Source organism: Larimichthys crocea, chromosome VI, assembly GCF_000972845.2.
Source record: "Larimichthys crocea isolate SSNF chromosome VI, L_crocea_2.0, whole genome shotgun sequence".
Taxonomy (NCBI): Eukaryota; Metazoa; Chordata; class Actinopteri; family Sciaenidae; genus Larimichthys; species Larimichthys crocea.
In genome coordinates, this window is record NC_040016.1 from 9130708 (window position 1) to 9146863 (window position 16156).

The window sequence follows — 16156 nt, forward strand, 5'->3', positions numbered from 1 at the left end:
AACAATATAAAACAATATGTACAAAATATTGGCAGAATATTGTGCTTGATTCTTCATATTTACTACAAATGATAACACTATATCCATAATAATAACCCAATATAGTTGTACTTGCATAGTTATCATGTAGAGAAGTGTGAGGACTTATTTCAGGCATCAGGAGTTCTGGAAGTAAAAGTCTACAGACAGTATCAAGGTTTAGATGGAAATCTCCTCAGTTCATTTGAATCAGGCTGCTGTTTCTTTAAGTACTACAAGACCATGTGCAGACAAACTTTAGAAGATTAGGCTCTGTAAATAATATTATAAAGGGTACGACCTTGTTATGGAATTTTCTATCCTTAGGTTACACGAGGTCACGTGTGGGCCTTGAGGTCCTCGGCAATATTAGCTGTTTGGCTTTGGTTGAGAACAGTAGGTGCCAGTCTATGTCAACACTGTGGTGACCAGGGTCGAAGAGACCTATTGCTGCCTTCCTAGACATAATAGATAGCTGCTGTTGGCGGTCCAGTCTGCGTAAACAGACATCTGTGTCTCCAGACTAGAATATGTTGAACACTTTCTTCCTTCCTGACCTCACCACCGACCTTTGACTTCAGCAATTTCTCCACAACAGACCTAGAGCTACTCTATATGGCAAGTGTCGAGATATTTGAGATTACTGAGATTTCTGTTATGATTTGGTGCTATATAAATAATAATAATAGTACAGTTGAATCATCATTCATGCAATGTTGTTCTATTGATTTTTTTTAAAGGGGATAAAAATAAACGTTGTAGAAATCTGTTAATACGTTTGAACTGATTCACTTTTGCATTCTGGATCCGTTTTAGATGAATTCAGCATTCGTGGTGCACTGTTACATTATTTACTGACGCTCTGATTTGCGATTAGATATTTTGTCTTCTCTCTAGCAGAGACTGCAGAGCAAACTGATCGATGAGACGCGATTTCTCTGAAACAAACACAAACCTGAAATATTGTCACTTGTTCAGGTGACTCTGGTGTTTCATTACAGTAACATTACCATTAGAAGAAAACCTTCAAATCCTCATTTACAATAGAGAAAATACTTCCAGAACCCACATGTCTGCCCTGTACTGCAAAGTAGTATGAACAGCCTGTACATACAAGGAGTGAGCAAAGCGATAAAACAACATTATAACACAGCATCCTTACGATAACCAGTTTGGTGAAGTTCATTAAGGGTGTAGTTTGTGCTGCCTGTTAACAAAATGTCCTGCTGTGTGTATTTCATTCTACTTGTGTTCCCCCTTCACTAATACTCGACACATTCAGGCAACAGATACTATAAATCCTGATTACAAAGGCAGCTACACATAAGTCTTAGCAACATGAGGCACAACTCGCATCCGACTCAAATCATAAGGACATAAACCAAACACAAAAATACTGTTCATACTTTTTTTGTGTGTGTATTACCCTATTAGTGAATGGAAATACAAGTAAGTAAGGTTGGACTACTGGTTACATTAGTACAACCTGAATGCAATCAATCCGAACAATGACTCACACAAGAGTTTAATGACCACAAATTAAAATTATATCCACACTCCACAACCAACACCGCCACCAGCAAACCTTTTAAAACAGTGAAACTGTGTCAAGTGCTTGGTTTACTGCTGTATTAAGTTATGAAGTTCTTTAAGCCCATTCAGACAAAGAGCGATTTGTGATTCAGGGCTATCAGAATAAAAATTAATTTGACTTGACTGAGAGAAACATGTACCTTGAAAAGATGGAACAAAGTGCCTGCAAACAATGGAAGACAGAGAAGTACATCTTTGGATTAATTCAAGTGGGTGGGAGAGTGTGTCAAGACATCACCTCCAAACAGAAAGAGGTTTCTTTGAGTTTCTTCGTTTCAATAGTATTAAGAAGACACCACTGAGTTAATGAAACTTCACCGTATTGGTCTTTATTTAAGGATTATTGCATTAGTCTGTAAGGTGTCCACTTCCTCTCTGTATGCAGACATGAGTCTTATTATCTGTGTGCAACATGAAATCGATAAAAGTACTAAAGTACCTCAATACTGTGGTTAACTTATAAAACTAAGGGTGAGCCCTTGTCTTCAGTGTGCAAATGTTAAGATGTTTGTCTTACTAATGCACAAAATAATAGTATTTCCTTAAATCAATAAACACTACTTTGTCCTTATTTTTCTGGTTTTGAGAACATGAAGCAACGAGGCACTCTGGTATCCCCTCTCAACCATGCGGTGAAGTTGTGGCTGAGTTTACCGAAACAATAAATAAACAAAAACAAATTCTGACCATTGACATTTGACAACATTATGATCTATAAAAGCAATATAAAGGCTAACATTCGTGTGGCTGAGGAGGATTTGGCCACAATCATCGCGCTGTCTTCACTGGACCTGCACGACAGATCAGTCGTTAGTCTGCGCACATTTAATACCTGACATAACCAAGTGTCTGTGTGTGTCTATGTGTGTGTTCGTGTACCTTCGGTCTTCCCAAGGCAGACCTCCTCACACTCCTCCTGGTGAAGGAAGCGGTTGCCGTTTCCTTCACAGCCGCTGTAGATGAAGGGCCTACATGCCTGAACCTGGCTGTTAAAGTACCAGCGTAGAGTGTAGCGGCCACAGCTCCCCTCCTCCATGGGCAGCAGGCACAAGTCTGCTGGAGCTGCACAACACACACACACACACACACAAACACACACACATGTGAGAAGTGTGCATGCATAGACACAAGAAGGCACAATGAGGAAAGGGCAGGTCAGGCAAACAGGAGCGGAGGCAGAGCGGCAATAAAAAGCAACAAGGGACCCAAAACAAGCATTCGTGACCGCAGAGCTCATTAGCACCGTAACTCATTAGCACTGATATATTACTCTTTGTTACTGTTGTTTTTTATTTTTTTTATTTTACTGGCTGCATAAACGCCTTGAAGTCAGCAGCAAAACAGCCAATGCAGCCGGAGACATGCAGAAAGCGCCAAACACCAGCCAGGCACAATAGATCTTTTTTCTCAGCAGCCATTTGGACATGAAGTAGTAGGGTCAACGCAGGTGTTACCAATGATACTAATTAAGCGCCCTGACTCTGTTTGACCTGAACGCAACTCAACCTTAATTAGTTTCACAGGTAACACCTGTGTTTACTCTGCTGTTTCATGTCAAAATGGCCGCTTTGAAAAGGGTCTACTAACCCTTACTAAATCCCACAACAGGACGACAGCACACGAGCTGGTTTACCTTCCCCTTTGACACTCCTCTTGGACCTGACTGCTCTCAGAGGTGTAACTTTTACTGCTTTCTGACCAGCAACTGTTGCTGTTTTCTTAACGCCAGCTCTAGCTGATATTTTGGGTTCAACTTTGACTGTTTTGTCAGTTTCATCTTTGACTGCCTCACCTGTCAACACACACAGAAAACACAAAACATACACGCACATAAACGCAGTGACACGCACAGAGACACACACACACAGCAAGGACAGCATGAACACATTCGGTATAAATAGAAATAAATAGAAATCATGATCGTCATGAAAGGTCACAGGCTCAGGGTGGTGTGTGCTTGTAGCAGGCGGTGGGAGGAAATATGCGAGGCCTCATAATGTCATGAAATGAGCACAAAGTGCAATGCATACATAATGTGAGACATGCTCCTCACAGCACAAATTGGATTATGCACTGTCTGAATAAACCAAATTACGGGACATGAGCACGAATTCGTAACGCTATCTTCTGTTTATCACATGATAAAGTTTGTAGCATATAAACAAATCTGATTAACGATGGGGTCATTGTTTTTTAACTAAAATAATTGAATTAAAGGGGAATCCCAGTATTTGGTGACCGGGTTCTCTTTATTATTTATTTGTCCATAGGGACTTTTTTTGCCCGAAACATTACGGTCACTACATTCATTGTAGAGATTTGGAAAACCCAGACTTAATGGCATAATGTCAAAATAGATAGGCATGTTAAGTTATAATGGACAAAAATCTGGAATTAGGGAGTTGAACAATAAAAGACACAAACTTCCACAAGTATCCTGTGGAGTTTTTGAGCATTTGTAGTATTATAAAGCAATGTTTGTATGAGTGTCTCCTGTATATCCAAACACTGGTCAATAGTTTATAGTATAGTATTCTGCTGATCTAGTCAGTTGCTGGTGGTAACATGAAACGTATCAATCTGCAAAAAGGAGAGGCAAGCAAACATGTAGATAAATATACAAACATTTCAGTTCACAATTCAGAAATATTTTTTGAAAATAGATGCATTTAAAAGATTTGTCAGGTCTTGAACTGCTTGTTTACTAACTTAAAATAACTTAACACCCCCTCCAAACACCTCTCCGACATCGGATTCTTCATCCGATGTCGGAGAGGTGTTCAACCATTTCTCTAAGCTTCTGGAACTGATTATTTCTCTCTGACTGCCTTTTTTTCCGACTTGTTACACGAGTAGTTTTGTCATCTGACACTGACCATTTTGAATGCTTTTCAGGAGAGACTGTCTGAACATGTGCACCATTATCCCCCTTTTTTAAACAATTATTATGTCTCCCAACTCTCTATGATGCCTGGCTTTTAACTCCCACTCCAGCAGTGTCTGTTCTGAACTGTGATAAACACTTTTCATTTTACAACGTGGTCAGATATCATGTCTCACGAACTAGCTGTGCTCGAGCATAACCCACACAATATGTTTTGGTGAGGAACAGTGGATGTCAACATGACTTTTTTCCAGGTAGTGTTCTTTTACTTTCAGGGCAGGGAACGCACAGATTTTTCAAAATAAACTCATTTAGCAAATTTCATGTGAGACCATGCTGGTCAAGTTGGTACATAGTGTGTAAGAAAGTGCTACTTTACTGCATAATAGCATCGGACTATGTTGTAAAACACAGTACCATCACTCTGGTTGGCAGAAGGAGCGAAGTAGAGGAGCTCGTCCGCAGGGTCATCGTAGGACTCGATGGAGTAGATGTGCTCATAGTCGGGGTCATTGGTGTTCACCACCACACGCAGCTCACGGCCTGAGAGAAAAGCAACGCCACACAGGTCAGAAGATCCTCCACTCCAGTGTGACAACCTCTAAGCTTTAGATACAGGCGAGGCTCAGTCAGTTAAATAGAGCCTGTACATTTGTAATTTGTCTGGACAATCTCAAAGATAAAGCATATTTTATGTGGGACATAGATGGAGTCCTCTGTTTTCTTGATTAGAAAACCACCCAGTGTTCAGAGATCTCCAGACGCATCACCACCAAGGTCAACCTGTTTGTTAAGGACGGACACACACACAGACAAACAAATTGAAGCCGACAGGCAGGGCGATGGACGGACACACTCACCCTCCTCACCCTTCACGGCCAGTTGTTGTTCCGGTGCAAGCCGAGCCCTGACCGAGGGCTGGGACCGAGTTTCTGGGACTGAACCTGAGAAAGCCAAACAGGTAAAGGAAAGAGGAAACAAGGGCACCGAGGGAGCAGAGACAGGATCCAGGGAGTGAGAGGGACCACATATGTGTTACACAGGAAGGAGAAAAGGGGGGGGACCAGAAAGGTAACATGATGAAAAAAAAGGACGGACAGAACATTCTGGTAGTAAAAACCTTCAGACACATGAGCCAACAACAACCCCAAAGCACCACAAAAATCATTCCACCGTTCCAACAAACACACAAGCTAAAAGGATTTACAAAGTTTTTGCGAGACTGGTCAACACGGGGCAGTCTTCCAAAAACTGGTTGTAATCCTTTAAGGACTCAAGCCGCCTTAATAAAGACTTGTGTCACACTCGAGTCAAACATTTTTTGACTTGAGTCCAAGTCAAATCAGAGCTGATTCAACCAAAGACAGCAAACTCAAACTGTCACTGACTTGAACATCATGAAACACACAATGACTGCTTCTTAGATAATGAGAAATAAATTAAACATGAGTGAAATGTTTGTTTTGGCCTCATTCTCAGTAACACTGCATATTTATTAACAGCCTGCATCACCATCACTCATCTCATGCTGCTGCTTGAGTCGTGCATTGATCAACAGATTAACACATTAAAAACTTTGGAAAAGTTGATCGTCTTGAGTTTTTTTTTTCTTTTCATTCATTTACTTTGAAATATTTAATGTAGCACATTTTCAAAATACATTTAGATTAGATTTATTGGACAAAATATGTCTAGTGTAACTTTTGTGTGCATAAAATAATGGAAAATGGAAGCAAAACAAAAGTGTGTTTATATTTTAGCTGAGTATAATAACATTACGCTGGTTCAAGTTCATCATAATGATCAACTAAATATCAAAATTAGGCACTTGAAAAGTAAACAAGAAATAATACAAAACATCTATGCACAGCAGAAGATATTTCAGACCAGTGTTAAGATTATTAGTTGTTACTTTGTTCAAAGAAATGCCTCCAACCAGGGAACAAAACTATGTTATTTATGTCTACATGAGGTTGAATGATGATGCATTTCACTCATTTAAACTGCACACGAATGTTAAATGAGGGCAAATGCATTGAAGCATGTTACAGATATATAATATATGAGGCTGACTGCCCTCACTACAGCAGCATATGTGGTATAGTGCACCGCTGTGACTCATGCTAAATCACAGCCCTTCTGTCCACCACTCTCTCTTCTGCTGCAGCTGAATGGCTCACTCACCTCCACACGCTGAGGATCAGGCAGATGGACAGGAAGGAAGCAGAAAGAGACAAAATAATAAAAGGTCAGTTTTAAGAAGTCATGGCTTCTTTTGTATTATATTTTCACAGAGATTGGCTAAGGCTGTGACTGTGATTACCATCTAAAGTTTAACTGGACGATTCTGCTATAAATGAGCAATTCAAGCCTTCTGAAAGACTCACCACAGTGCTGACTCATCTCGGAACGGACGTAGGCTCTGACTTCATCCTCCTGGATTCAAAATAAAGAGAGAAAGAGCAAAACACACTTTGAAAGCAGCACTAATATCAACTCTGCTTGAGTGTGTGTGTGCTGTTTGGTTTCAGCGTCTTCAGATCGAGCACTGACCGTCATGCCTGGCTCTCCTCTGTCTCCCTTGGCTCCATCTGGCCCGAGCTCTCCCTGCAACATGGACAGGTCTTAGGACACACACGACCCACAGAGAGGCTTGCAGCACATTAATTCATTAAACGCAAACCAGGTGCAGCACTTGAACTGAATGCAAAGTCAAAGTGAAAGGTTAAATCATAAATTGTGACTTATAGAGACACATAAAAAGATTTTATGTATTGTATGAAGCATGGTTCTCAATCTTGATGGGATCCCTAACAAAAAATTGGTATTATTAAAGTTTAGAAATCGATGGAAATAATATATGACTGTCACTTTAAATTACCATTTTTTGGTCCTTACAAATTTAACTGGCAAAGTGATGAAGGTTCTCACTGAGGGATAAAATAAGAGAATATAATCTTCTTGAAAAATGTTGTAAATTTGGCAAACGTTTTAACACTGAGGCTCAACAAGTGATTCTGTGCTATGTGATTGTGAATATTTTCAGATATTTTTGATCAGGGTCCCAAGATTTTCCCTGACTTTTTTTTTTAAGATGGCTGTCAGGTGGTGAAACAACACTAACCTGCTCTCCTCGTTCCCCTGGGATACCTGGGATACCACGTGGACCCACTGTGGCAGGACCGGCTGGACCTCTCTCCCCCTGGCACAGAGGCAAAACAACATTGCATTATAAAACATGTCTGCAACAAAAAGAAAAACAACCTCTGTTTATGTCACCTCTGGACAGGTGCTATTTGTCTGCATAGGTTCAGTGAAAACAAAGTTTATGTTACACTATATTGTTTTTTTTTTACTTTTTTCTGTATCCTAAAGTCATTTTCACGACATCAAGGCTGAAGATTATACAGCTTTCATACTTTCATAATCTAGTTCTGTTACATGTGCTCTTGTATTTACATTGAGACTGCGGCACACAGATGTTATATCTGCATGAATTAATAAATACATGCGCACACAATATGCTGTAAGTCTCACAGTTCCGCTTATATCTTGTATATCAAGTCATTACAGGTTTAAAGTCTTTGTGCTTTTTCTGTTCTATTAGCAGATCACATGCTCAGCATTTCTTTCAGGCTGCACCATTGCAAAATGTTTGTTTACGGGAAGAAAAAAAAAATGGAACTAGGTTCTCAGACTGAATAAAAGGTGCATCCATCAGATAGACAGATATGGCTGCTCTCCTGTCACCGGCTTTCTTCTTTTCGTTTACGCGATGACGCTGCAGACAAGCCAGTCAAAAGCACGACCCATCAAACTCTCAATTACCATAAAGCAATGCACAGCAATCAAACAAAACTACCAGTCGTGTGAAGAAGACAGAGCGGAACAAATTAAGGAGGAATACAAGAACTCTGCATTCTTTTTATATCACTCTTTTATGTCGTACTTTTATTGTCAAAACTGTCAAAAACAAAAGGTTTATTTTTGGTTCCACTCAGGCACCTCTGACTGCTGACATTTTCTGCTCTGTGATGTAACTGGTTTCATGTAATGTACCAAACTTTTCTTTGCTAAACCAACCTCCGATCTGTGCACAGCCATAACTGATGGTGCACACACATCATTTTATATCTCGTCTTCTCTTTGAACAGACTTCTGCCCTCACAGATAACAACCAGCGTATAGAATTACACCATGAAGGGTGTCACCTTCTGTCCCTGGAGACCCTCGGGGCCTTTAGCACCAGCTGGTCCCTGAGTGCCAGTCAGGCCCGGGACTCCATCCACCCCTCTTGGTCCAGGAGGACCAGGTACCCCAGGCGGACCCTAAATGAAGAATAGAGACAGTTAGTTATGCATCTCAGGTAGTTGTGAGCAATGTTGTGCTGCTGATAGTACATACATAATACAGTGATCAGGACAACATGAAGAAGTTGAAGTTAGAAACTCACCCTTTCGCCTTTCTCTCCCTGAGCCCCTTTGGGCCCTGCAAGCCCGTCAAAACCACGGTCTCCCTACATAGACAAAGGAAATGGGTTATATTTTAAATTTGGACATAGTTTTTGTACGAAGAAAAGTTATACAACACATACCTTGGGGCCAACTAGCCCCTCTTTTCCTGGTGTGCCGGGAGCCCCAGACGGTCCGAGTTCCCCCTGGAAAGCACAGAAAAGCATGTCTGTAGGAGTATGATCTTAAAGTAGCATACAATACACAAGAGGATGCCTGTTTTTCTACCACAGATATGAGTCATACCTGTTCACCTTTTCTTCCTGGTAGGCCAGATCGTCCATGAATACCACCATCTCCCTGAAGACCAAGTACATCACATACTGTACACTTCTATTTCTTCATTATTTGGACAGAATAAAAAACCCTGTGTGTCAAAATCCGAGTGGCTTTGACATTTTATCTACGCAGTTTCTTCATTCATGATTTTTCTTCTTTCCTCCCTCCTACCGAATAATATTTTGTCTGTCTTTTTCAATCCCACCTTTTCTCCTTTGGGTCCATCGCCTCCACAAGCCCCCTTTGGTCCTCGGTCGCCCTGTAAACACATAACTTCATCATTGACAAAGGCACATTAAGAGGCTTATGAGTCACAAAAGGACAAAATGGACCAGACCAGACAGACTGAGAGCCCATCTTTACACAGACAGTCCTCTCACCTTCCCCTCAGGCTGAATCACTGTGCATGGGCACTTACTGCGTACACACAGTGTACATGAATCACCTTGTGTAGCAAATTCCAAACAACAACGGATATGACGCAGAGCCGAACGCTATAATTTTTTTCTGATAATGGGTTTTCAGACAGCAGTGACAAGTAAAAGCAAGATAAGTGGCATCACAGCTGTAGCACTCTGAGAACTCAAACTGAAGTTGTCTGGTCCAGCCACACTGAATCAATGTGCATGGCACACTAGTATTATCTTTAATGGTAAATACGAAGCTCCGGCCAGTAGACAGTAGCTTACGCATATTTCACATACTCAGCTTAACATAAATACTGGAATCAGGGGGAACGGCTCGCCTGCTGCTGTCCGAAACTCACTCATTACATGTTGTGTGTTTAATCCGTACAAAAACATCACTTTGCTGTTTTGTGAGGATTATTGTGGCAGACTATTTTTCTTGGCCAGGACCAGTTGCCAGGCAACCAGTGGAGTGTTCAGGAACTTAGTGGTCCGGGCCAAGAAACAGAACTGGCACATGACCCGTTTTATTTTTATTTTATTGATTCTTATACTTTTGTATTAGGTAAATAAATTAGTGATTTTCAAGCTAAGCTATGGTAAGCTGCTGGCTTCAGACGTGAGAGCAGAATCGACCTTCTTATCTAACCGAGCAAAATACGCAAATAAGCCTATTTTCTCAAAGTGTCGCACTAGTCCTTTAAAGCTTTATAGCGTTTGCGGCGACGTCTCATCCAGCTGAGCTATTTTAAACTCTGCATCTTTTGAAGATGTCTGTGATTGCTTCTGATGTTGTCTCTAGGTATGTGCTTACGTGTGACTGTGTTTGTTGTGTGTCTGTTTCTTCATGCTGTACTCGAGGATTATTATGTCAACGATTACCCTACCTTAAATATAATATTATAATATAATATAGCCAACCAGTCTGCCATGTCTGTTTCATTATACACAGTATGTAGTGAACAAGGAATTTGAAGGAATCCATTTTTTTTTTTGGACAAAATGGAAGTTATTATGAGAGAGAAACAAGAAATGCTGTCTTTACTAGTTTGAGGACTGATAGGTAGCTTGGTCATGTTATAAAAATTAAGATTATACTGGGGTGCAGATGTCTTAACTCATACAGATAGTGTGTGTCTGTCCTGTTCTTTGTACGTCTCGCATACCTCCCTTAGTTGGCCTCTGATTTACTGAGGCTGGTAGGGAGGGACAATTATAAATTAGTGGTATAAGGACAGGAGAGACAGGCTAGGGGAGTACCATGTGGATATAAAATATAGTGCTCATTTCTGAGTAGTAAACCAACTAAAGGAATGTTATGACGTTATCTGTATCAGTGGGGAGGTGTCAGAGACAGCCCATTTTTGAACAATGTATAAAAACCTATTGATAGTGCTCCTCAGAGAGCCTTTTCTCTGTAACCCTGTTTGTGTGTTGCACTGTTAAACGCTCCTTCTTGTACAAGAATATTAAATTCAACTTAAACAAAAACTTTGATACTTTAAATCCAGTCCTCTTTATTTAAGGGTTCTTCTTAAAAATTCTCGTAACATTTTGGCGCCCAACGTTGGGCCCCAATATCTGTTCTCCTCTGGAAGCAACGGCACTGGAAAAACCCTGCAGGTATATTGACTAAAAAAACGCCACGAGGTTCTTAAGACCCCGTTTTGGCGTAGGCCAGGACCAGCTGAGAGAGGAAACAGTGACGGGGTCAACCACACAAAAAGGGTTCTTCTTAAAAATTCTCGTAACAAGTCACATGTTGCAATGAGAAAGAAAGGACGACTGTATACTGCAACACTGGTATGTTCTGTACCACAGAAATGTGTTTTTGCAGAACATTATGACGTCAAGTTGACCACTGATCTTTGGATATCACTTCACTCTTGTCTCTTGTTTGACATTTGTGTCGAACTATATCATTCAGTTATGGCCAAAAACGACCCCGTTTTGAGGTCACTTGACCTTGAGTCCAAGAAAATGATGAATGTATGGATGGATGGAGAAACACGCCAAAGACATAAAAATGGAAATTAAGTTTAGCAGGCTGAGCAATACGCCCATTTTCAGGTACAAATCATCATTATCTGCATGGATATTTTTCACACAATTTGTATTAATCCTCTGCAGTCATATCAATTTTATGCTATTACTGACTTATGACCATCATCACTGACCTCTTTCAAGGTTGAAACCACACAAAATAAACACTGTCTTATGTGCAAACATGCATAGAAACACTGAAAATACCTTGATTCCTCTCATTCCTACAATACCAAGCTCTCCCTTGTCCCCTTTGCGCCCTTGCAGCCCGTCGTTTCCTGATAAACCCTGGAAGACAACACAGAAATCATCACTCATTCTGTCCCCTGGACAGAGAAAATCACGCATAAATAATCTGTTTCTGGATGAAAGCAGAAATTACAGACCGATTCACCAGGAACTCCAGGCTGGCCGGCTTCTCCCTGCCGAGAGAAGATAGAATTACAGTAATTACAGCAGTAGGATCATTACCTGTACTGATGACTGCGTTGCTACTAATTATGATACTGATTCAATTACAATGATCACCCATGCTCAGGGTCACTTGCCTTCTGCCCACCCGGACCACGAGCACCCGGGAATCCAGTGGACCCTCTTTCTCCTGGCTCTCCCCTCAGACCCTGATGTCAAACACACAGAAAAATACTTATTGATAATCTGTAATATCAATATCTTAACGTGACATCTTATCTCTGGTTTTGGTTACTACGATAACAGGATATTCTTTAAATGTCACCATGAAGTGATTAATATTCCTGATCTTGTTTCGCTGTTAAATAACTAATCAATGCCTCAGCCTTGAATAATATGCCATTCAAACCTAATTTAGATTAAATATAGTAAAAACAAACAAATAAACAACAATTTTTTTTGTTTTTATTTATTTATTTATTTCCCCATGTTTTAAAGATTATTATTTTTTGGCTTTTTCAAGCTTTATTTTGATAGATAAATCTGAAGAGTGACAGGAATGCATGGAGAGAGATGTGGGGAATAAATGTGGGAAAGAGCCACAGGTCGGATTCGATTCAGTCAATTCATTGACAACAACTTTGATAATTGATAAGATTAGCTGATTTCTTGGCTTTCTCTGCTTCTTTTTGGTGAATATAGAATATCTTTTCTTTGTTGGATAAAATAAAAAATGTCAAGATTTCACCTTGCGATTTTGGAAATTCAGGCGAACACTTTTTACTGTTTTCTGCCATTTTCATTAGTTATTACTTAGAAAATTAATTAAGTAGCAACCCTAAAACTATCACACCTGTTCTGGCAAGAATAAACAAATGTACCTGCTCTCCTGTAGGCCCTTCTTGACCCTTCACCCCTTTTTCTCCTTGCACACCTTTTGGTCCTCTGTCACCCTAAAATGAAACAAAACCAAATATACAATATAAGAACAGAACAAAATTGGATATTTTCAATATTCAAAATTTTAACCCATCCAGGTGTTCACTGACTGTTTCTCCTTTGTTGCCCTTTTCTCCAGCAGGTCCTCCCACCAGCACAGTGTCCCCCTGTGAGTAATAGTACAGCTGTAAACATCTGGTGTCACCCCAAAGTCAAAACATCGACACACAATGTTTCATCCTGTTACCTTTTCTTAAGCTGTGCCACTCAAAAAATATCGCAGCTCATTAAACATTGTGTGTATTCATATATTCCTTCTGCTGTCTGCAGAGGAAATCTCATGAAAGAGCTATTTCAAAACAGCCACTGCTGACACAGATACGCCTCAGTTTCCCTTTTCTCCATTTCTGTGTCAGTTCCATTTGCAAATATAAACAAATACACAAGCAGAGGAGCTTATTAGATATTAAAATGCACACACCTTCTCTCCTTTGTCACCTTGCAGCCCGATGTCTCCCTGAAAAAAAGATTGAGAGCAAAACATTTCATTCAGGCGTGTCAATATAATTCACTACTTTACGCGAGCTGAACGCTCAGGGGATGCAGCCCGCATGATGACACAAATAGAAAAGGGACTGGTCATATTCACCTTCTCTCCCCGAGCACCACGAATCCCTGCGGGACCCTGATGGACACACAAAGACATATGCCATCCCCCATTATATACTGTACAGCTCCACAGTGAGCACAGATTGATTAGATTTCTGCTGCTCTACAATGATGGGCATTGTGACACTGTGAGGGAGGACAAGGCCTATAGAAAAAATGTTTTACAACCTAAGAATACATTGTGTCCTTGTGAAGAACAGCACTTTTATAATAACAAAGATTTAGGCTTGTATTTCTTCCTTTATGCCTCTCTGGAGACTTCCTCCTGGTGATTTACCCATTTTCGAAAAACAGAAAGATTTAATGAGAATAAAAAAGGAAATATTCAATATTTTACCGGTGACCCTCTCTCCCCATCCAAGCCAGCACGACCCTCCTCTCCCTAAAACATGACAGACAAACCAGTGTTAGTTTCATCATCCAGAGGCAAATTCAGATCACATCACATCTTCAATGATACAGTGATGTAACCGATGTCTTACTCTGGGCCCTGAATCTCCTCTCTCTCCTCTGGGACCGGGTACTCCAACGCCAACTTCCCCCTGGCAACAGAAAAATATGTACGCCTTTTAAAGCTGATCATTAACATTTAAACAGGTAGATGAAAATATGTGTTGGCTTTGATAGTCACCTTGTCCCCTTTGACACCGTTGGTACCAGGAGTGCCCTACAAAACAATCAAATCATAAATTACAAGTGTCTTCTGAGCTGAACCCAACTGCTAATCACGATGTAATAAAAACTAAACTCACTGCCAGTCCAGGAGGTCCAGAAGGACCAGGAGGTCCAACATTTCCTGCACGGCCTGCAAAGCCCTGAAGTCCCTGAAAATGAGACCTCAATAATTGAAAATCATAGCACAGAGATTAAGACTGAAAGCGCACAATACTGTGTAATCAGCAGCTCCACCAACCCTCTCCCCTTGTGGTCCAGGAGGGCCAGGTTGTCCAATTTCTCCTCTCAGACCAGGCGGCCCAGTGTCACCTGACTTCCCCAGTGGCCCTGGAGGACCAGGTGTACCAGGAAGTCCTGGATCTCCCTGAAATCAAGTCACAGTTAGATCCTGACCTGTGGCACGTCTGATAAAACCACATCTGATTCACTGGACACCACGTGCTGCTACTCACCTTCAAACCTAGAGGCCCAACCCGACCAGGGGGACCTGCCAGTCCTATGCCTTTCTCGCCCTGAAACACACATTTTGCCACAAATGTTACATGGATCGTGTTGATTTCAAGCAAATATATAAAACATATGAAAAGCTCACCTTATCTCCTTTTGGCCCAGGAGGACCCTGTGCCCCCTGCATGAAAAACAAACACGGGGATGTGAAAAAAACAAAGTTTTATTGAAATGTTGATGAAATGTTGAAGTATATTAATAACAAAGTGCTGTTTCAGTTTGTTTAAAAAGTGTGACAAACTTTTGAAATTCATTATTATGCCGGTGAAGACACATTCCATCAGTACTGGTGTGTACTATCAGCAGCTCGGCTGTTATTCCAGTTAACACGCCTCGTTAACCTCAAGGACGACAAATAATCAAAACCTCGAGCATCAGAGAAGATTACAGTTGACACTTTTAGATAGGAGGTCTAGAGACTGTAATCACACTGTGATAGAAAGATGGCTGATTAAAGCAAGATTAAATAATTGGGCTGGCTTTGGAGTGAAAGACCTTGACAAAAAGAAGACTAGTTTAAAATTTCCATCATTAAATATAGAGAGTACATTTGTTGCACTTTTTTTGTGATTTCTGGATAACAGAAATGTCAGGCCACTAAAACATGACTTCAAGTATGATGAGTAAAACATTTGGAGTCCTCTGAGCATGCTAAATATATTATATGACACATCCATCGATCCATTTCCTGTAACCACTTATCCTTATCAGGGTCATGGGGCACTGGAGCCTATCCACTGAGTGAGAGCCAGGGGACACCGTGGATAAGTCACCAGATTATCACAGGGACAACCATTCATGCTCACAATCTATATTAAACTATAACAAATATTATATACAATTTATATATAGCTATATAGATCAAATGCATGATACTTTTGATATAGAAAAGCTGGATGTTAAATTAGAGTTGTTACATACCTACAGTCCATCATTACGGTAATGATAAGCAACCCAACATGTTAACAGCATATTGAACTCACAAGGATGTGAATGAAAACTATCAGGAGTAAAAAGAAAATGAAACTAGGTACTTCAACAAAAGAACTCACTGGCTCAATAAATTATAGTTCCCATATGTGCAAAGCGAAGCAAACTTCAGGAGCAATTCAATTTAAAACAGATATAATCATCAAGCTCAACGCTTTAGGCACAATTAAAATGTACAAATATCAATTATATGCTAATTACTCGACTTAAAACCCTTTAAAAAAACATAA

At 40.4% G+C, this 16156-nt stretch overlaps 1 protein-coding gene across 1 annotated transcript; it reads right to left on the bottom strand.

The window, feature by feature from the left end:
- Positions 1–536: 536 nt before the first annotated feature.
- On the bottom strand, positions 537–15736 carry LOC113745875 (collagen alpha-1(VII) chain-like). The gene is made up of 26 exons (XM_027279434.1): positions 15710–15736; positions 15022–15057; positions 14882–14941; positions 14668–14793; positions 14507–14578; positions 14386–14421; positions 14237–14296; positions 13567–13602; positions 13028–13099; positions 12284–12355; positions 12122–12157; positions 11943–12023; positions 9491–9544; positions 9253–9306; positions 9090–9152; positions 8949–9011; positions 8707–8823; positions 7620–7697; positions 7049–7102; positions 6883–6931; positions 6680–6688; positions 5356–5439; positions 4913–5038; positions 3245–3403; positions 2491–2673; positions 537–2402 (listed from the first exon to the last, which is right to left on the bottom strand). Exons 1-26 carry the CDS (start codon positions 15734–15736, stop codon positions 2380–2382), a joined length of 1830 nt encoding a protein of 609 aa, XP_027135235.1. The 3' UTR covers positions 537–2379.
- Between the last annotated feature and the right edge of the window lie 420 nt (positions 15737–16156).